The sequence below is a fragment of the Artemia sp. Qi Xiang Cuo genome, chromosome 15, assembly GCF_049724085.1.
Source record: "Artemia sp. Qi Xiang Cuo chromosome 15, ASM4972408v1, whole genome shotgun sequence".
Classification (NCBI taxonomy): Eukaryota; Metazoa; Arthropoda; class Branchiopoda; order Anostraca; family Artemiidae; genus Artemia; species Artemia sp. Qi Xiang Cuo.
In genome coordinates, this window is record NC_142808.1 from 60448252 (window position 1) to 60471097 (window position 22846).

Consider the following 22846-nt stretch of genomic DNA (forward strand, 5'->3'; position numbering starts at 1 on the left):
AAATTAATTGTCCCATGAGCATAGTAAAACTTGAAATTTGAACTAGGCCTACTTTTTTCATCATGTTCTTGTCAGCTTTTTGAAGAAGCTAACATTACTTTTTAAAAATCTTTCAGCATTTTAACTGTGGCCAAATATTAACATAAAAATTTGTTCTATGTTATCAGGAATTGTAACCAATTTGGTAAATTTGTGGTTGTTTAAATTAGCTAAGATAGAAGTGAAAACATCATTTGATGCTTTTTTTATGCTCTTTCATAATTTGTATAAAATACCTTTGGGACCCTTTTAAGGGCCCAACATGTAATTAGCCCCAGAAGCATTTATTCAATTTACTAAAGAGCATAAAAAAGGCATCAAATGACATTTTCACTCTCATCCTAGCTAAATTATATGACCCTCTGCAAATTTACCACAAATTTGAACCAACAAATGATTTGCTTGAATAAAAATGAAATTCACATAGGCCACATGTACATATAGCCAAGGCTGTGAGAATAAGTGACAACAATAGAAGAATGGTCAATTTAAAAAAAGATTATGTTTTGTTGTTGTTTAAAACTAGCTGGTACAATTTTCACCAGCCTTCATTATAAGCCAGTTTTGCCTTCTTGTTTTTTGCAACTGGCACTTTTTGCATTAAGAAATGTCTTGTTAAAAAAAAAGAAACATTCAGCTTGTATTAAGTCAATACACTACACAAGACACGTCTCAACAAAGAGCTTGTCACATTTAACAGTGTTCAATAATAATAAAATATACTGTCAGAGCTATATATGGGATCATTAGGGGGATTGTCATAGGGTACAATTCTAGTTTAGCTAATTTTTGTTATCTTGGAAAGTGATTAGGTTAAGAAAATGAAACTTTCAGGGATGGGTCTACTGACTAAATTATGTCCAGGGAAGGTAATTTAAAGTAACTACCTCTTTTCTTTCTCCCTTTAGAGGGCCATGACCTCTGATGACCTTTACAAATCTTTGTGTTATAAAAATGAAACCTTGCAAGATAGATCTTCTGCTTAAATGAAGTAGGCTACAACAAAACTGTTTTTAGATTCACAACTCTGCTCAATCCAAATTTATGAGGTTTTGAAGATCCACACACATTTCCTAAACTGAAAAAAAACCATTTATATGGATTGAAAATCTTCTCAAATAACTGAAATTTCATTTTCAGAACTAAAACTAGTGAAAAAGAAACTGAAAATTAAGGTAAGATGTTGTTTTATCAAAATTTAATAGCTAGACCTCTCAGGTAGGGAAATTTCTAAGACTTCTAAATCAGAAGTGTTAACATGGAAGCTTTGCAACGCCTTCCTAGAGTATGGTCTTGGCCCTGCATTCAATGCTGAAAATTTTATTTTCTTAACCTAACCCCTTTCCAAGATAGCAAAAAGTAGCTAAACCATAATTATACCTGTCATAGTAACTAGTAAGAAACCAAATGGTGCTCTTTTCTGATACTAAGAGGTTTCTTTAAGAACAGCTGAAGCTGTAGACTGATTGGTAATAAACATTAAAAATATTTAGTCTACCTATTATTGATAAAAGCTTCCTTTGCTCCAGTTCCCCTCCCCCTTATTATCTAGTAGAACTAAGATAAAAACCTGCCATGTCATTCAAAATACAATGCTAAGTTGATGTACCACAGTTACCTAATGCACCTGCATGGATTTACTAGAATGATATTTCATAAATATGTCAGTAAATGAATATTGTAGTTTCTCAATTTCAAAACATGAGACCAAAATGTATAATCAAGGGTGTAAATTCACAAAAGTTTTATTTCATGAAGGTTTCAATGAAAGTATAAAGCAAATGTATTATTTCATTAAAATTACCATAAAAGTTATTTTCAAAATCAAGGATGGGTAGGTGGGAATAACCTGTATCTTCCTCCCAGCAATGCACTTGTATGTAATTTTTATTTCTTGTAAGGTATGTTTTATGTTATTTTTATTTTTTACTCAGTTTTATTTGTTTGATGAAACCACATACAATTGCATTGAGTGGTAGGTTCATATTTTAGGTTATACTCATTAATATGAGTAGGGTCTAAACCCTTATGCTTTCTCAAAGCCAGAATATAATTTGTACTTTACTGAAAAAATTCAAATGAATTTACTGAAAAATAATGTGCATTGTCAGCATATACATATGCTGATATTTACTCCTTAAAATATTAATTAAGGTTTGATTTCTTAAAGTTATGATTTCTTAAAATGAAAACATTTAAACAAATTATTTTCAGTAAAGTACAAATTGTATGCCGCCTTTTAGAAAGCATAGGGGTTTAGAACCCTACTCATATTAATTTCTGCTTGTTTTGAGTTTGACTGTTATTTATTTTAATTTCTGTTTGTTTTGGGTTTCATTTAATAATTGATGCTGAATTGTGGTAGTTGTATGCTTAGTAAATTATTTGATTCTCTTTTTGTTCATTTTTGGTTTAATGGAGTTCTTTACTTTTTTTTCAATAAACTTATATTGTGGAAAGTTTTTTTAAATTAATTTCTGTTTGTTTTATATTGACATAGTCTGTTTCAGGGAAAAAGATTCAGCCCTTTCTAAAGTTAAACAACCATCCCTTCCATAAAAACCTTAAATAACCCCTGGGCATAACTTATATTCCTTGCCCCTAATTTCTGGTGTTTGTTTCAACCCTCATAGCCTTGCTACATGGTATTTAGACTATTTTGAATAGAATGGCTATCTCAAAGTTTCTATTAGATGCATTTCAGGCCAATACAACGTGCGTGTGTGTGTTTGGAGGGGGGATAGCTGCCCTCCAATCACTTTGACTCTTAAAAAAGAGCACTAGAGCATCTGATTACTAATCCAATGAGCCTCTCCAAAGTTTAAATGACCATGCTTTCTATACAAAATCTTATATGCCCCCTGGGCATAACTTACAACCCTTGCCCTGAGGGCTGGGGGGATTTGGTATCCTCAAAGACATAATTTCCATACTTTTCAAATATTTTGAACAAAATGGCTATCTCAAAATTTTGATTGGAAGTGTTAGGGGAAATGACGGGTGTTAGGGGGAGGGGGCAATTGCCCTCTTACTTTTGACTAATAAAAAAGGCACTAGTCCTCTCCATTTCCAATTGAATGAGCCCTTTTTGAAGCTTCTACAACAAAACTCTATAAAAAAATTACATGCCCCAAGGGCATAACTTACAACCTTTGTCCTGAGGGCTATGGAGGGAGGGTTGTCATCCTCAAAGACATAATTTCAAGACCTTTCAACTGTGTTGAAGAAAATAGCCATATCAAAATGTTTGGGGAAATGATGGGCATGGGGGAGGGGGTGATTCTCCCTCTAATTACTTTCAACTATTAAAAAGGGCAATAGTCCTCTCAATTTCCAATCAAATGAGCCCTTTTCGAAATTCTTACAAAAATGCTTTCTATAAAAACCTTATAAGCACCCAGGGTATAACTTAAAACCTTAGCCCTGAGGGCTGGAGGGGGGGGGGATTGTCATACTCAAAGACATAATTTCCAGACCTTCCAACTACGTTCAACAAAATGGCTATATCAAAATGTTGATCGGAAGTGTTTGTGGAAATGATGGGTGTGTGGGGGGGGGGGGCATTTACCATTTGAGTGCTTTTGAATTAGTAAGGGCACTAGCCCGCGGAATTCCCAATTCAATGTGCCCTTTTTGAAGTTTCTACAACAACGTTTTCTATATCAACCTTATATGCCCTGGGGCTCTGGGTTTTTTTTCATCCTCAAACACATAATTTCCAGATCTTTTAACTACATTGAACAAAATGACTATCTCAAAATTTTTATTGAATGTTTTTGGGAAAATGTTGGGCATGCAAGGGGGGTTATTTGCCCTCCAATCACTTTCAACTATTAAAAAGGGAAGTTAAAAAAAAACCAACAAACAAGACTGTGGCCGGTGGATAAAAAAGAAAAGAAAACTTCAAAACAACGTGTATATTTTGCCTTTATCACAAACAAGGTGTCTTAAGCACAATAGACATAAAAAGAACAAGGTAAAAACAAAAACAAGTTAAAAATAAAATTTTTATTTTTATGTCTATTTTGATGAAGACGCCTTGTTTGTGTTACAGGCGAAATATCCACGTTGTTTTTCATTTGTCTTTTCTATTTTCTCCACGGGCCACAGTCTTGTTTGTTTTTTTTTTTTTGTAATGGCGGGGCAGTTAAGCTTAAGATCTTTCAAGGGAAGTTACCCTTTCAATTTCCAATCAAGTGAGCCTTTTTTGAAGTTTTTAAAACAAAATTTTATATAAAAACCTTATATGCCCCCAGGGCATTACTTACAACCCTTGCCCTGAGGGTTGTAGGGGAGGAGGGTTGTCATCCTCAAAAACCTAATTTCCATGCCTTTAAACTACATTGAACGAAATGGCTACCACAAAATTTTGATTGAATGTGTTCGGGAAAATCGTGGGCATGAGAGGGGGACTAGTTGCCCTCCAATCACTTTTGACTATTAAAAAGGACACTAGCTCTTACAATTTCCAATCGAAAGAGCCCTTTTTGAAGTTTCTACGACAACGCTATCTATAAAAACCTTATATGCCTCCAGGGCATAACCTACAGCCCTTGCCCTGAGGGGTGTGGGGGGTTTGTCATCCTCAAAAACATTATTTCCAGAACTTTCAACTATGTTGAACAAAATGGATATCTCAAAATTTTGATTGGATGTGTTTGGGGAAATGGTGGCCATAATAGAGGGGTTTGTTGCCCTCCAAACACTTTTGACTATTAAAAAGGGCACTAGCCCTTTCAATTACCCATCAACTGAGCCCTTTTTGATGATTCAAAAACAACCCTTTCTCTAAAAAAAAACGATATGCCCAAAGGGCATAACTTACAACCCTTGCCATGAGGAGTGGGTGTGTGTGTGTGTGGGGGGGGGGGGGGGTTACCATATTCAAAGACCTAATTTCCAGAACTTTCAACTACATTGAACAAAATGGTTATTCCAAAATGTTGATTGGATTTGTTTGGGTAAATGGTGGGCGTGAGAAGGGGATTAGTTTTCCTCCAATCACTTTCAACTATTAAAAATGGCACTAGCCCTTTCAATTTCCAATTGAATGAGCTCTTTTTGAGGTTTCTACAACAAAGCTATTTATAAAAACCTTATATGCCCCCAGGGCATAACTTATAACCCTTGCCCTGAGGGGTGTGAGGGGTTTGTCATCATCAAAGACATTCTTCCAGAACTTTCCAGAACTTTCAACTACATTGAACAAAATGGCTATCTCAAAATTTTTGATTGGATGTGTTTGGGGAAATCTTGGGCGTCAGAGGGGGGTTTGTTACCCTCCAATCACTTTTGACTATTAAAAAGGTCACTAGCCCTATGAATTTCCAATCAAATGAGCCCTTTTTGAAGTTCCTACAATGAGGCATTCTATAAAAACCTTATATGCCCCCAGGGCATAACTTACAACACTTGCCCTGAGGGCTCTTATGGGGTTATCATCCTCAAAGACCTAATTTGCAGAACTTTCAACTATGTTACAAAATGGCTATCTCAAAATACTGATTGGATGTGTTTGGGGAAATAGTGGGTGTAGAAGGGGGGTTAGTTGCCATCCAATCACTTTTGACTATTAAAAAGGGTGCAAGCCCTTCCAATTTCAAATCAAATGAGACCTTTTTGAAGTTTTTACGACAACTCCTTTTATACAAAATGCCCAGGTCTAAAAAAAAAAAAAAAATTGTACCAACATTGTTCTTTGCTTAAGCAGCGCTATTGCGCTGCCTATGTTAGTATTGATTATACAATTTTTTTTTGAGGGGGTTGCTTATTAACCCCCACACCTAAGACCAGTTATTGGGGGTTGGGGGGATCACTTATCAACTCTTCAGTGGCTAATTATTTGTTTTTGAGGGTTTTTTATCTGGTGAATATTTGAATCCTATTTGTATCCACTTTTTAATCATATGTCACTAAATCAGATAGGAACAGCTAATTAAGGACTTTGGAAAATGCATAATCTGTATGACCAAAGTAGCAAATGCCTAGGATAGTTGCTAAAATTCATCCTGTTTTGATATTAATAAATAAAGTGACAACATATTAGCCACAAGGATAAATAAATTTTCTACAATCAGGGACATGCATATGCTACATCTTTTGATCATAAACAAAATAGTCATTTTTATCATCTTGGTTCTATGATTTGAAGTAAGCAGTAAATTATTTTTCAAGCTTTATTGAATTTTTTAGTTTTCTTAATCATTGAAACCATCAACAAGCCTTTCATCAAAGTAATTTTGAAAGCACTTGACTTAAGACAAGTTTGCAGCTAAACTGTCACGCATCTTCCTGGGCCCTAGTTTGGGCTTTAAATTTGATTAGAAAGTGTTGCTTTTTCAAGGTAATAAAAGCCTTATTCTGCAATTTTATCATATATGCATTACTCCAATAAAATTCAAGGCACTAAAAAAAGACATTAAAAATTAGACAAAAGAAAAATTATTTTCAGAAAGTTATGATAAACTGGAAAAATACCAGTTTGAAAATCCATCACAGTGAATATGTAACAATCTGCAAGTTTTGTTGACATAATTTAAAAATGGAGTGCCATTCCCAAGTGTTGTAGATAGTATTGTATGTTCTATAGTTGACATTAACTTATTTCAGAAATAATATTATGGATGTGCCTCAAATTCCAAACATGGCTGAGCCTATCACCATTCCTGAGACTTCTGTTGTTAAAAATGGTAAGTTATCCAATTAAGATTTTGGTAACAAACTTAAAAGAAAGCTGTAGAAGAAGAAGAAGAAAAGAAAGCTGTTTTTCTTTAGTAAACAATTGTCTCTTTTTCCTCTTGCTTCTGAAGTTCTCCCTGGTAAAAATAGCAAAAAGAACGAACATGCAACTGGATGAAAGCTATGTAATAAAAGGGCTATTTTGCTACACAAAGTCTAATTTATTAGCTATATATTTTCAGTTTGAGGAGAAACATGTCTTGAAGTTGAAAAATTTTCTCTTACTATTTTCTGTTTTCAGGTTTAAACAATAAGAAAAATTAGAAAGCAAATTAAGAAAGCAATAAGAAAAAGCATTCTTACTAAAGAGTCAGTTTTTATAGCAGCCACAATGATTATCTATTGATAATAAGGACTAGTGTTATTAGAATTATCTATAATAGTTTATTATATATTAATTATAGGGACTAGTTTTTGTCTCTTATACTAAACATTTTAAAACAAAATTGCCTACAATCTTTTTGAAAACATTTCTTGAATTTTGTTTGTTTCCGGTCATGTGTAAATAAATCAAGAAAAAGAAAAGGAGTTTATGATAAAGTATATGTTGGTGATGAAAGAGGGTACACCAAACAATCTTCTTTTTTCAGCTAGCAAAGCACCCCTTTTGGTAGCTAACCTACAAGCTGCTGGTTTTTTATCTTGTGACATTTATTATTGTCTTGTGGTCTTTGTCTTGCCATTTTTTATCTCTATTATTTCCTTGGCAAAAAGCACATAATTCCATCAGGTTTTTTCAACTTGTCTAAATTCTGTCAAGTTTCCTAGTTCTCCCAAACTTTTGTATCAAGAGCTGTTCAGGTGTTGCTATTTTTATACATTGCAGTCAATAGATTTCAAGTAGGAGGGGTGCAAAAAATTGATTATTCTAGTTTGTCTTTTTGTAGATTTTAGACAACTTCCCCTTTCCCACCCTTCACATATTCACTTATGTTCCAAGTACTGTTTTTTTTGTTTTTTTTTTCATAAATATGTGATATTTGTTCAGTACAACTAAGTGTGATTATCAAAAAGATAGCCAACCGTAGATATTCAAATGTTTTATTTTCCAGGAAACAGTGTCTGTATATTTATTGAAACGTTATTGTTATTAAACACTAACGTGTCTTTATATTTATTGAAAATAATATTTTCATCACATGGATCTGTTGTTGATTTTAATCAATGCTTGTTCTTAAATTTAAGCTTAAGCCCTATTTATTCTAGTGATAGTTTGACCTCATTTAGTCTGATTTGTATGTTTGTTGTCATAGGAAGCGCAATAGCACTGCCTAAGTAAAGAACAATGCTGGCACAATGTAATTTTTTTTTCTTGGTGTTAGACCAGGGCAATTCGTATCAAAGGAGTTGTTGTATAAACTTCGAAAAGGGTTCATTCGATTGGAATTTGGAGTAGCTAGTGCCCTTTTTAATAGTTGAAAGTGATTGGAGGGCCCTTAGCCCCCCCCCCTACGCCCCTCATTCCTCCAAACACACCCAATCAAAATTTTGAGATAGCCATTTTGTTCAGCATAGTTAATTACCAGATAGGAAATATGTTTTTGAGGAGGACACTCCCCCACAACCCTCGGAGCAAGGGTTTTAAGTTATGCCCTGAGGGTATTTAAGAACAATGTTAGCACAAAGTAATATTGATTATTTTTTTTTCCTTTAGAGCAGAGCACTTCATATCGAAAAAGTTGTCGTAGAAACTTTGAAAAGGGCTCATTAAATTGGAAACTGGAGTGGATTGTGCCCTTTTTAATAGTCGAAAATGATTGGAAGGCAACTAACACCCCTTCCACGCCCACCATTTCCCTAAACACACGAATCAAAATTTTGGGATAGCCATTTTGTTCAACGTAGTTGATTTCCAGATATAAATTATGTTTTTGAGGAGAAGACTCACCCACTGCCTTCAGGGCAAGGGTTGTAAGTTATGCCCTGGGGGCATAAAAGGTTTTATAGAAGATGTTGTCGTAGAAACTTCAAAAAAGGCTCATTTGATTGAAAATTTAAAGGGCTAGTGTCCTTTTTAATAGTCGAAAGTGATCGGAGGGCAACTAGCCCCCCCCCCCACACCCATCATTCCCCGAAATACATCCAATCAAAATTTTTAGATAGCCATTCTGTTCACCGTAGTTGATTTTCAGATAGAAAATATATTTTTAAGGAGGAAACTCCCCCACAACCCTCGGAACAAGGGTTTTAAGTTATGCCCTGAGGGTAAATAAGAACGATGTTGGCATAATGTATTATTTATTATTTTTTTTTTCCTTCGAGCAGGGCACCTCATATCGAAGAATTTGTTGTATAAACTTCGAAAAGGGCTCATTCAATTGGAAATTGGAGCGGCTTGCTCTTTTTAATAGAAAAAAGTGATTAGAGGGCAACTAGCCCCCCCCCCCCAACACCCATCCACCCCCCAAACACATCCAATCAAAATTTTGAGATAGGTATTTTGTTCAGCGTAGTTGATTTTCAGATAGAAAATATGTTTTGAGGAGGACACTCCCCCACAATCCTCGGGGCAAGGGTTTTAAGTTATGCCCTGAGGGCATATAAGAACGATGTTGGGACAATGTATTATTTATTATTTTTTCCTTTAGAGCAGGGCACTTTGTATCGAAGAAGTTGTCGTAGAAACTTCGAAAAGGGCTCATTCAATTGGAAATTGGAGTGACTTGTGCCCTTGTTTATAGTCGAAAGTGATTGGAAGGCAATTAACACCACTTTCATGCCCACCATTTCCCGAAACACATCCAATCAAAATTTTGAGATAGCCATTTTGTTCAGCGTAGTTGATTTCCCAGATAGAAATTATGTTTTTGAGGAGGACACTCCCCTACAGCATTCAGGGCAAGGGTTGTAAGTTATGCCATGGGGGCATATAAGGTTTTTACAGAAGGCGTTGTTGTAGAAACCTAAAAAAGGCTCATTCGATGGGAAATTCAAAGGGCCAGTGGCATTTTTAATAGTCGAAAGTGATTGGAAGGCAACTAACGCCCCTCTCACGCCCACCTTTTCCCCAAACACATCTAACTAAAATCTTGAGATAGCCATTTTGTTCAACATAGTTTTAAGGTCTGGAAAGTATGTTTTTGGGGAAGACAACCCCCTCACAGCCCTCAGGACAAGGGTTCTCCGGTACGGCCTGGGGGCATATAAGGTTTTTATAGAACGCGCTGTCTTAGAAACTTCAAAAAGGACTCATTCGATTAGAAATTGAAATGGCTAGTGCCCTTTTTAATAGTCGAAAGTAATTGGAAGGCTACTAACACCCCTTCCACGCCCACAATTTCCCCAAACACATCCAATCGAAATGTTGAGAGACCCTTTTTGTTCCACGCAGTTTAAAGCGCAGGAAAGTATGCCTTTGAGCAGGATAGTCCCCCCATAGTCTTCAGGGCAAGGGTTAAAAGTTATGCCCTGGGGGAATATAAGATTTTATTGAAATATTTGTCGTAGAAGCTTGAAAAAGGGCTCATTTGATTGGAAATTCAAAGGTCTAGTGCCATTTTTAATAGGCGAAAGTGATTTGAGGGCAACTAACCCCCCTCTCTCGACCACCTTTTCTCTAAACAATCCAATCAAAATTTTTAGATTGCCATTTTGTTCAACGCTGTTGATTTCCAGATAGAAATTATGTTTTTGAGGAGGACACAGCCCCCAGGGCAAGTGTTGTAAGTTATGCCCTGGGAGTATACAAGGTTTTTATAGAACGTACTGTTGTAGAAACTTCAAAAAAGGCTCATTCGATTGGAAATTGAAATGGCTAGGGCCCTTTTTAAGAGTAGAAGGTGATTGGAAGGCAACTAACACCCTTTCCACGCCCACCATTCCCCCAAACATATCCAATCAAAATTTTGAGATAGCCATTTTGTTCCACGCAGTTTGAAGTTCAGGAAATTATATCTTTGAGCAGGACACTCCCTCCACAGTTTTCAAGGCAAGGGTTATAAGTTATGCCCTGGGGCTATAAATAAATTGTAAATTATTGCTGATAGAGGGGGGGGGGAGAAAGGAAGCTATCATTTTCAAATGATAAAACCTTTTTTTAAGCAGGGACGCCAAAAAGATAATTATTTTTTTCATTTAAAGTGGAGACAGAAGAAAATGATATCAAATTATCTGGGAAACCATTGAAATATTTTGATAGACCCAGAGTCTCCTACTAGGACTTGTTCATTGTCTTGGGTATTTTGTGATTTCTTATAGGCTACTGGCCTAATTTAGATTTTGTGTGTGCTCACTTTTAAATAGATTCTTTGGATGTTATAGAATCCCACGGTGAATCTATGACTTAGTTTGCCAATGATTTGAGGTAAATCATAATAATTTTGACATTATTGTTGTTGTCTTTGTATCCCTTTACTCATACCCTCATTTTTTTTTCAAGGAACACTAAGCTGTTTAACGTTATTTTGCGTGTTTTTTATTTGAACCATATAGTGACCTAGTTAAATATTAAGTAAATTATTTTTCTAATGAAAGCTGAGACGGTATCCTATCAAGGCGGTATCCAGAGGGTCGAGGGTCGAGAGGTTTTACCTTTAAATGGTAATATCTCGAAATATTTTTATTGAAAGCAGGGGGTCCAAAAAGTTATTTTTTTAATTTAAAGCAGAGACGGCATCCTATCAAGGTGATATCCAGGGGGGGGGGGTAGTGAGAAGAGTGCTAGGTTATATTTCTATAGCCCTATGTTCCTTCCCATGCTATTCTATAGCACTATGTTCCTTCCTAAGTTATTCTATAGCAGCTCTACACCTTTTCAAAGAGAGTGAGTACTCCCTCACACAGTTTGACGTGTTTGGGGAGATTACGTTCCTTGGCACCTTTTCAGAGCATGTACTTATGGATACCTTTCCAAGCAACGTGATTAAACACGCTTTTACATTCGGAATTGTTTGATTAACATTTGCAAAAAGGAATTCGCATTTTGGACAATATGAACGATATTAATTAATGTTTGAATAATAGGAGTGTGATTGATTCTAATTAGTGATTGGATAATTTTTTAACAAGAAATCTCTGAATAAAATATTTTTGGAGGGATGGGAGAGAGTTTTGCTTGCCTTTCGTTAGTACCTTTCCAAACGAGTGGAGATTCCCCTCCTGTTCCTAAACATTGCAAAAATAAATAGCAGGATGAACGGGGATTCCCCACACGAGTTTGTTTCAACACTAAGTTTTTTAACCAGACTGTTTTTGAGCAAACATCCGTTTTTTTAGGAGCCAATCAGAAACATCGGAGCCTGGAAGATGGTGAAAATGAGGGTTAAAGAGATTAGCAGTTAAGGAAATCCTTAAGAGCATGTTAATTCATATCTTATTTATTATAAATTTGGAAAAATATTAATCTATGAAAATGGTTAACGATAATAAAATGGTCTTATGAGTTGACCTAGCTTTACTTCTTCGATGTGTTCTGTATAATACACAAGTTGTGTTTGAACAATGTTGTCAGTTTAAAATAGGGTCAAACGTTATAGTATACTGAAAAGTTGATACTAAGAGAGATGTAGATGGCAAGAAAATAATTTTAATAAAGAAATTCAGAACAAACCATAGAAATCCTTGCAAATCAAGTAGTAAGGTGTTTGTGAGTACGAACCATCAAGGATAAAAAGCACCAATGACCCTAACCCGCAGAAACATCAACCCTCCATAGGTCCCCTTTCCCCAAACTCGAAGGGTGGCGCCTCCCTCCAACTTTTTGGGCCCCTCCCGCCTTTTTTTTATTTTTTTTTTTGGCCATTTAAGTTTTTTATGATAAAAAGTATAATTCATTACGATTGTAGCTTTCAAATCTGAAACTTAAGTTCAGTTTTGGATCGAAAAATAAACTATTTCTGTAGAATCTGAGTTAATAAGGGTTTTTGACCATAAACTCTAGTTTTTTTGTAAGAAAATTATGGAAAATACAAGTCTCTGGTTCAAATGTGAAACTTAAGTCCATTTATGGATCGAAAAATAAAACTATTTCCGTAAAATCTGAGCTAATTAGGGTTTTTGACCGTAAACTCTAGTTTTTTGTAAGAAAATTATGGAAAATACAATTCTCTGGTTCAAATGTGAAACTTAAGTCCATTTTTGGATCGAAAAAATAAACTATTTCTGTAAAATCAGAGAGCTAATAAGGGTTTTTGACCGTAAACTCTAGTTTTTTGTACGAAAATTATGGAAAATACAAATCTGGTTCAAATGTGAAACTTAAGTCCTTTTTAGGATCGAAAAATAAAACAATTTATGTGGAATCTGATTTAAGAAGGGTTATTGGCCATAAACTCGTTTTTTGTACTACAAATATGGCAAATACGTTTCCGTGATTCAAATGTTAAACTTACGTGCATTTATGAATGGAACAATAATAATATGTCATTACAATCTGAGCGAATAAGGGTTTTTGACCGTAAACTCTAGTTTGTTGTAAGAAAATTATGGAAAATGCATTTTTCTGATTCAAATGTGAAACTTAAGTCCATTTATGGATCGAAAAATAAAACTATTTCCGTAAAATCTGAGATGATAAGGGTTTTTGACTTTAAACTCTAGTTTTTTTTTGTAAGACAACTATGGAAAATACATTTCGCTGGTTCAAATGTGAAACTTAAGTCCATTTATGGATCGAAAAATAAAACTTTTTCTATAAAATCTGAGCTAATAAGGGTTTTTGCCCGTAAACTATAGTTTTTTGTAAGAAATTTATGGAAAATACAAATCTCTGATTCAAAAGTGAAACTTAAGTTCATTTATGGATCGAAAAAATAAACTATTTCTGAGCTTATAAGGGTTTTTGACCGTAAACTCTAGTTTTTTGTAAAAAAATTATGGAAAATACAATTCTCGGGTTCAAATATGAAACTTAAGTCCTTTTTAGGATCGAAAAATAAAACTATTTCTGTAAAATCTGAGTTAATAAGGGTTTTTTACCGTAAACTCTAGTTTTTTGTAAGAAAATTATGGAAAATACAATTCGCTGATTCAAATGTGAATCTTAAGTCCATTTTTGGATCAAAAAATAAATTATTTATATAAAATCTGAGCTAATAAGGGTTTTTTACCGTAAACTCTAGTTTTTTGTAAGAAAATTATGAAAAATACAATTCTCTGGTTCAAATGTGAAACTTAGGTCCCTTTTTGGATCGAAAAATAAACTATTTCTGTAGAATCTGAGCTAATAAGGGTTTTTGACCATAAACTCTAGTTTCCTGTATGAAAATTATGGAAAATACAATTCTCTCGTTCAAATGTGAAACTTAGGTCCATAATCTGGTTCAAATGTGAAACTTAAGTCCATTTATGAATCGAAAGATAAAACTATTTCCGTAAAATCTAAGCTAATAAGGGTTTTTGACCGTAAACTCTAGTTTTTTGTAAGAAAACTATGGAAAATGCAATTCTCTGGTTCAAATGTGAAACTTAAGTCCCTTTTTAGATCAAAAAATAAACCATTTCTGTAGAATCTGAGCTAATAAGTGCTCTTGACCATACTCTCTAGTTTCCTGTAAGAGAATTATGGAAAATACAATTCTATCGTTCAAATGTGAAACTTAGGTCCATTCTCTGGTTCAAATGTGAAACTTAAGTCCAGTTTTGGATACTCATAATAATGAGGACTGATGGTTCTAATTCAATTTTTTTTTCATAAAAACAAACTTATTTTTTAATAAAAGCAAACTATTTTTTTTTTAACTTCGAAATTATTCAAATTTATTTTTTTTTTCATAAAAACAAACTATTTTTTTTTTAACTTCGAAATTATTCAACTTTATTTATTTATTTTCGACCAGAGGAATTTTGGAGATTTTTCATTGGTCGTAGATACAACAATGGTACAGTTTTTTAATAGCTTTGAAAAGAATACAAAAACCTACACACACACAAACTTACACACACAAAAACACTGACTCAAAGACAAAAACTTACACACACACACAAAAACTTACACACACACAAAAACTTACACACCCACAAAAAAACAAACACATACAAAAACTAACACACACACAAAAACTTACACACACACAAAAATAATTACACACACACACAAAAAACTAACACACACACAAAAAAATACACACACAAAAACTTACACACACACAAAAACATAAACACAAACACATAATTAACACACACACAAAAACTTACACACACACAAAAACATACACACACACAAAAAACATAACCACAAACATACAAAAACACACGCACAAAAAAACTTACACACACAGAAAAAATTAAACATACACACACAATTTTACACACACACAAAAACATAAACACACGAAAAAACTTACACACACACACACACATAAAAACTTACACACACACACAAAAACTTACACACACATAAAAAAACTTACAAAAACATAAAAACGTCCTCACACACAAAAAATTACACACACAAAAACTTACACACACATAAAAACTTACACACACAAAAAACAAAACTTACACATAAACACACAAAAACTCACAAAAAACTTACACACAAAAAAAACTTACACACACATACAAACTTACACACACATAAAAACTTACACACACAAAAAAACTTACACACACACATAAAAACTTACACACACACAAAAACTTACATACACACACAAAAAATTACAAACTCATATAAAAACTTACACACAAACAAAAAAATACACACACACACACAATGAAACACACAAAAAAACTTACACACACACAAAAAAATTTACACACACACAAAAAATAACACAAACAAAAAAACTTACACACACACAAAAACATACACACACACAAAAACATACACAAAAAAACTTACACAGACAAAAAAAAACTTACACACACAAAAACTTACACACAAAAAAAAACCGCTTTTGAATGACCACCAGTGTTTGTGTGTGTCGTCTCTGTGTGTGTGTGTGTGTGTGTGTGTGTGCGTGTTGTCTCTGTGTGCGTGTTGTCTCTGTGCTTGTTGTCTTTGTGTGTGTGTCGTCTCTCTGTGTGTGTGTCGTCTCTGTGCGTGTGTCGTCTCTTTGTGTGTTTCGTCTCTGTTTGTGTGTGCCAAACTTTTTATATTCTAGCGTACTTTAAAAACAATAAAAACATTACAATATAATGCATAATATATTTTTAATGAAATAATGCTATGCAGAATATTAATACAAAATTATATTATGATACATGGTCATACACACGTTTACTCTTAGACATCCAGAAATGATGGTCCCATGATATAGAATAGTTTTTACCATGTCTTATGCATTTATCACGATCAGGTATGTCCTTAAGTATCCAGTGCGCGAAGAACCTGACCTCGTCTTCAGGAAGGTGATAAAGCCCTTCAGATTTAGGACATTTAAATTCTTCTAGATTGAAAATTTGAATCCTAGGATAACACTTTTGAATTAAAACTTTATCTGTAGGTAAATTACCCTTTATGTAGAGTGCTTCAACGCCAAAAAAGCCGCAAATTTCACTGACTTCCTCCTGGACATTTCTCAGTTCCTGAACACTATTATTAAGTGGTGTAATCACTCTATCGTAGAATCCCAGTCTGTTTATATGATGTAATGTAGTACCCCACAAGCTTTTATCATACTCAAACATGTTATAGTTCACTATCCAATGATAAAAGTCAATTTCTTCGAGTTCCATTGACAATAATAAAAGTGCACATTCAAATATAACACCACAAGATGATTTCTTCAAACCGATAAATTCTGTGTCATACAGTCCCATCATCTTGGAAGCTATTAATGTAGCTGTTAAGAAGAGAAATACATCATCAAACTTTTATACCTTCTCTCAAGGTTGAACGAAGTTATGGCTAGGAAGATGACACCTAAAACCACCAGAATTCATCGTCGGGAGGAGCCATAAAACCCTCTGATCAATGAAAAATCTCAAAAATTCCTCTGGTCTTGATTTCACCTCTTAACTTAAAAAACGAGGCATTCAATAGTCGTTCTTTTCAAAGCTATTAAAATAGTGTACCATTGTTGCATCTCTGACCAATGAAAAATATCAAAAATTCCTCTGGTCTTAATTTCACCTCTTAATTTAAACAACGAGGTATTGAATACTCGTTCTTTTCCATGCTATTAAAAAACTGTACCATTGTTATATCTCCGACCAATGAAAAATCTCAAAAATTCCTCTGGTCGAAAATAAATAAATAAAGTTGAATAATTTCGAAGTTAAAAAAATATTGTTTTTATGAAAAAAAATAAAGTTGAATAATTTCGAAGTTTAAAAAAAATAGTTTGTTTTTATAAACAAAAAGTTTGTTTTTATGAAAAAATGAATTAGAACCATCAGTCCTCATTATTATGAGTATCCAAAACTGGACTTAAGTTTCACATTTGAACCAGAGAATGGACCTAAGTTTCACATTTGACCGAGAAACGTGTATTTTCCATAATTTTCTTAAAGGAAACTAGAGTGTATGGTCAAAAGCCGTTTTTAGCTCAGATTCTATAGAAATAGTTTATTCTTCCATCAAAAAAGGGAATTAAGTTTTACATTTGAACCAGCTAATTGTATTTTCCATAATTTTCTTACAGAAAACTAGAGTTTACGGTCAAAAACCCTTATTAACTCAGATTTTACAGAAATAGTTTTATTTTTCGATCCAAAAATGGACTTAAGTTTCACATTTGAACCAGAGAATTGTATTTTCCATAATTTTCTTACAAAAAAACTAGAGTTTACGGTCAAAAACCCTTATAAGCTCTGAAATAGTTTATTTTTTCGATCCAAAAATGGACTTAAGTTTCACATTTTAACAAGAGAACTGTATTTTCCATAAATTTCTTACAGCTAAATACAGTTTAAAGGCAAAAACTCTTATAAGCTCAGATTTTACGGAAATAGTTTTGTTTTTTGATCTATAAATGGACCTGACTTTCAAATTTGAAGCAGAAACATGTATTTTCCATAATTTTCTTACAAAAAACTAGAGTGTATGGTCAAAAACCCTAATTATCTCAGATTTTACGGAAATAGTTTTTTTTTTCGATCCATAAATGGACTTAAGATTCACATTTGAATCAGAGAATTGTATTTTCCATAATTTTCTTACAAAAAACTAGAGTTTACGGTCAAAAACCCTTATTAACTCAGATTTTACAGAAAGTTTTATTTTTCGATTCTAAAAAGGACTTAAGTTTCACATTTGAACCAGAGAATTGTATTTTCCATAATTTTTCTTACAAAAAACTAGAGTTTACGGTCAAAAACCCTTATTAGCTCAGATTTCACATTTGAACCAGAGAATTATATTTTCCATAATTTTCTTACAAAAAACTATAGTTTACGGTCAAAAGCCCTTATTAGCTAAGATTTTACGGAAATAGTTTTATTTTTCGATCCATAAAAGAACTTAAGATTCACATTTGAAGCAGAGAATTGTATTTTCCATAATTTTCTTACAAAAAAAACTAGAGTTTACGGTCAAAAACTTACTAACTCAGATTTTGCAGAAATAGTTTATTTTTCGATCCAAAAATGGACTTAAGTTTCACATTTGAAAGCTACGATCGTAATGAATGATACTTGTTATCAGAAAAAATGTCAATTGCCAAAAAAAAAGAAAAAAATGGGTGGAGGGGGCCCAAAAACTTGGAGGGAGGGGGCGCCCTTCGAGTTTGGGGATAGGGGACCTATGGAGGGTTGATGTATCTGCTGGTTAGGGTCATTGGTGCTTATGATCCTTGATGGCTCGTACTCACATACACCTTACTACTTGATTTGCCAGGATTTCTATGGTTTGTTCTGAATTTCTTTATTAAAATTATTTTCTTGCCATCTACATCTCTCTTAGTATCAACTTTTTAGTATACTATAACGTTTGACCCTATTTTAAACTGACAACATTGTTCAAACACAACTTGTGTATTATACAGAACACATCGAAGAAGTAAAGCTAGGTCAACTCATAAGACCATTTTATCATCGTTAACCATTTTCATAGATTGATATTGTTCCAAATTTATAATAAATAAGGTATGAATTAACATACTCTTCAGGGTTACCTTAACTGCTAATCACTTTAACCCTTTTTTTCTCCATCTTCCAAGCTCCGATGTTTCTGATTGTCTCCTAAAAAACGGATGTTGGCTCAAAAACAGTCTGGTTGAAAAACTTGGAGTTGAAACAAACTTGTGTGGGGAATCCCCGTTCATACTGCTATCTTTTTTGCAATGTTTAGGAACCGGAGGGGAATCCCCGCTCGCTTGGAAAGGTACTAATGAAAGGCAAGCAAAACTCTCCCATCCCTCCAAAAATATTTTATTCAGAGATTTCTTGTTAAAAAATTATCCAATCACTAATTAGAATCAATTACACTCCTATTATTCAAACATTAATTAATATCATTAACATATGCAAATTTGTGAATTCGTTATCCCTTTTTGGAAATATCAATAAAAAAAATCCCATTGTAAAAATGTGTTTAATCACTTTGTTTAGGAAAGTATCCATAAGTACATGCTCTGAAAAGGTGCCAAGGAACGTAATCTCCCCAGACACGTCAAACTGTGTGAGGGAGTACTCACTCTCTTTGAAAAGGTGTAGAGCTGCTATAGAATAACTTAGGAAGGAACATAGTGCTATAGAATAGCATGGGAAGGAACATAGGGCTATTGAAATATAACCTAGCACTCTACTGTAGTGAGCTATCATATTTAAATGATAATACCTCGATTTTTTTTTTAAACAGGGGTGCCAATAAGTTAATTATTTTTTTTTATTTAAAGCAGAGACGGTATCCTATCAAGATGGTATCCAGAGGGGGGGGGGATATGGAGCTATTATAGTGAATCGAGAATGCAGTGATTTTTATTTAATTAGCACCAGATGTGCAAAGAATTTGAAAAGATGGAAAAAACTAGAAATTTTTTTAGGAGGCGTACTTGACACGGCACACATCTAATTTTATCCTCCAAAGAAAATGGTGCTTACGCTCCGAACTTGGTTTTTTTCTTATTGGTGAAACTGGTTTACTTTGAAAACATTCATCCTTAAGTACCAGGCAGATTACTCTAAAACAAATTGTTGTGACGAAAGAAATATTGGCATCCCCGCCTAACGTTTCACTCGAGTTACAGTGGCGCCCTGGGTCCAGCGCTCAACTTACATTAAAAAGCCAGATCATAATAAAAGCTTTTAATTCGGGAGGTTCAAGGAGGAGTCTTGGACAGTCTTATGATCTCAGGGAACTAGATGTTGCAACGTTCTTACGTATCTACAGTGGTTTAAAAAATTCGATCACCCCACAAATGATAACCAAAAATATGCACAAATATAACAAATGTAACATTTGGAATATTACAACAATTTTTAAAAGCTTTGAAGAAAAGCAAAAAAGGCTAAATTCCCCTAACTACGCTTGAAAGCTATTTTAAAAAGAAACTCTTTGGAAATTTCCATGGAAATGACCATAGCAGAAGCTTTGAGCCTGGGTGGGGATCAAAGAGGAATCTTTGAGTATTTTGACCACAGGTGAATTATTGTTGCGACTTTCTTAAATTTGGTAATTTTTGTGAGGATTTGGAAATCAAAGCTTAAGCTGAATAACTGATACTAAGTGTCCTAACATTTTGTTTGAATTAAAAGTGACGAATTAGGATGAAAATCTCAACATCTTCCTTGAGCTACTTCAGTCTGCTTATTATTTCATTTGATTCCATTTAAAACGGACGAGCTTTTTATTTTTTACCTAAGAAAATAGATGGCACTTCATTTTTCTTCATACCGAATAAACCATTAAGTGGTTTTTGGTTCATTGTAATTGAAGTGTTCTCATGTGAAGTGTGTCATCATGTATTTTTCAATTTGATAAGTTTACTCCTTTTAGATGCAGTTTATAATTTGACTGATATTAGGTATTTATCAGTTTATAATTTGGAATGAATCCCCAAAAGAAAAAATGAATAATATCCAAAAGAGCAGCAGTTCAGCCTTAGCCTACATGACATATATTCTATAAAGGAGCCAAAAAAAAACTTTAAAATGTATTTTTTTTTTAAGTTGTTATTAAAAACCAGTTTTCAATACAAGAAGGCTTTTAGGAACCCAAAAGAGCAAAAAAAAAAAAAACAATCAATATCAAAGTCGCCTATTTCAACTGGTTTAAAGGTGACAAAATAGATATAGGCAAAGAGCATTGTGACAGAATTAAGCTTCTAAGTTCTAAGTAATATTCAAAATTTTTACCCAGATAACTGACGAATTTTGGGATACGGTATTTGAAGTTTTGTATGCAGTAACGCTCAATGAAAAAAACTACTAATTTTGATAATTATTTATGTTAAGAATACATAGCTAAATAGATACTTCAACTACTCGGATTATGCAGGAGTTCTGAAACTCCACAGCCATTTCGTTTCTGCCAGATTTCTACTTCTTTTGATGAATAACGAAGACCAGTTTCCAGCCAGCGACTTGTGAATTTTTTAACTCATTAATAGTCTCGAATCTGTTGTAAATTTAGGCTGCGATTTGAGAGACTTATGACAATATTAATATTTGCGGTCAACATTGATCATGCCGACGGCGCGCCGCCGACATCATACCGGTGGCGCGGCGTTGCGCGCTGTTTTGGCCCTGCCGCCGCCTGTCTTCCTTCATCGGCGCCAGGGTCTAATACAGATGCCAAAGACTTCGTAGAAATAAGTCTTGCACAAAATGTGATCGAGGCTTTGAGCTGGAAGATACGCGAAGAAGATAAGGCAGCCAGAGGAGTTGATCTGATACGGAGCAGGGTAAACAGACGAAAGTTGTCCTTAATTTCGCCATATTTTGCCAAAAAGAACAAGTAAAGTGAAATATTTTGTACTGGTGTATTTTGCACTGTCGTATCGAAAAACTCGTGAAAAAAAACCCACAAAAACAAAAAGAATATATGCACCAGTGACGAAATCATTAACTGATGCAGTTTATGCTCTCTCGCAGATTTTGAGGTGCGCATATCGTAAATTTAGGCTCATGATCGGTTCATAAAAAGCTCAATCAAAAGTTCATAAAGTTCATATTTTTGTGGTCAAAAGTTCATAAAGTTCATATTTATCACGAAAAATCTAGCGGGAGGCCTGAAATTAGGTCTTTAAGGATGACAACCCATCCCCTCCCCACAACTCTCAGGACAAGGATTGTAAGTTTTGCCCTGGGAGCATGTAAGGTTTTTATAGAAAACGATGTGGTAAAAATATCGAAAAGGGCTCATTCAATTGAAAATTGAAAGGGCTAGTGCCCTTTTAATAGTCGAAAGTGATTGAAGGGCAAATAACCCCCCTTTCACGCCTACCATTTCCCTGAACACATCCAATCAAAGCTTGGAGATGTTCATTTTGTTCCACGGAGTCGAAGCTTCTAGAGATTAGGTCTTTTAGGATGATACACCCCTCAGAGCCCTCATTGCCAGGGTTTTAATTTATACCCTGGGGACATACCAGGTTTATATACAAATTTGTTGTAAAAATTTCAAAAAGGGCTCATTTGTTCGGAAACTGAATTTGCCCTTTTTAATAGTCGACAGTGAGTGGAGCGTTATGGACCCCCCTCTCGCGTCAACCATGTACCTGAACATATTCAATGAAATTTTTGAGATAACCAGTTTGTTCCACGTAGTTGAGAGTTCTGGTACTTATGTATTTAAGGAAGACAATCTCCCACGAGTCTCCAGGGCAATGGTTTTATGTTATACTCTGGGGGCATATAAGGTTTTAATAGATAGAGTTGTCGTAAAAACTTCAAAAGGGGCTCATTTAATTGGGAATTGAGAGGGATAGTGCCCTTTTTAATAGTCGAAAGTGATTGGAGGGTAACTAACCACCCTCTCACGCCTACCATATCCCCAAACACATTCAATGAAAATTTTCAGATAGCCATTGTGTTCAACATAGTAGAAAGTTCTGGAAATTAGGTCTTTGAGGATGACAACATCCCAGTCCTCAGGGCAAGGGTTGTAAGTTATGCCCTTGGGGTATATAAGGTTTTATTTAAAGCGTTGTCCTAGAAACTTCAAAAGGGCTCATTTGATTTGAAATTTAAAGGGCTATTGCCTTTCTAAATAGTTGAAAGTGATGGGAGAGCGAGTAAAGCCCCT

General features: G+C 34.3%; 2 protein-coding genes across 2 annotated transcripts in view; one reads left to right on the forward strand and one right to left on the reverse strand.

Annotated features, from left to right (window-relative positions):
* Window positions 1-22846, reverse strand: part of LOC148943937 (uncharacterized) — a 395661-nt gene that overhangs the window by 153702 nt on the left and 219113 nt on the right.
* Window positions 6636-22846, forward strand: part of LOC148943939 (uncharacterized) — a 44116-nt gene continuing 27905 nt past the window's right edge. The window contains exon 1 of the mRNA XM_089101754.1: window positions 6636-6728. Coding sequence (XP_088957880.1) covers window positions 6659-6728 — 70 coding nt within the window. The 5' untranslated portion in view covers window positions 6636-6658. The remainder of the gene's footprint in view (window positions 6729-22846) is intronic.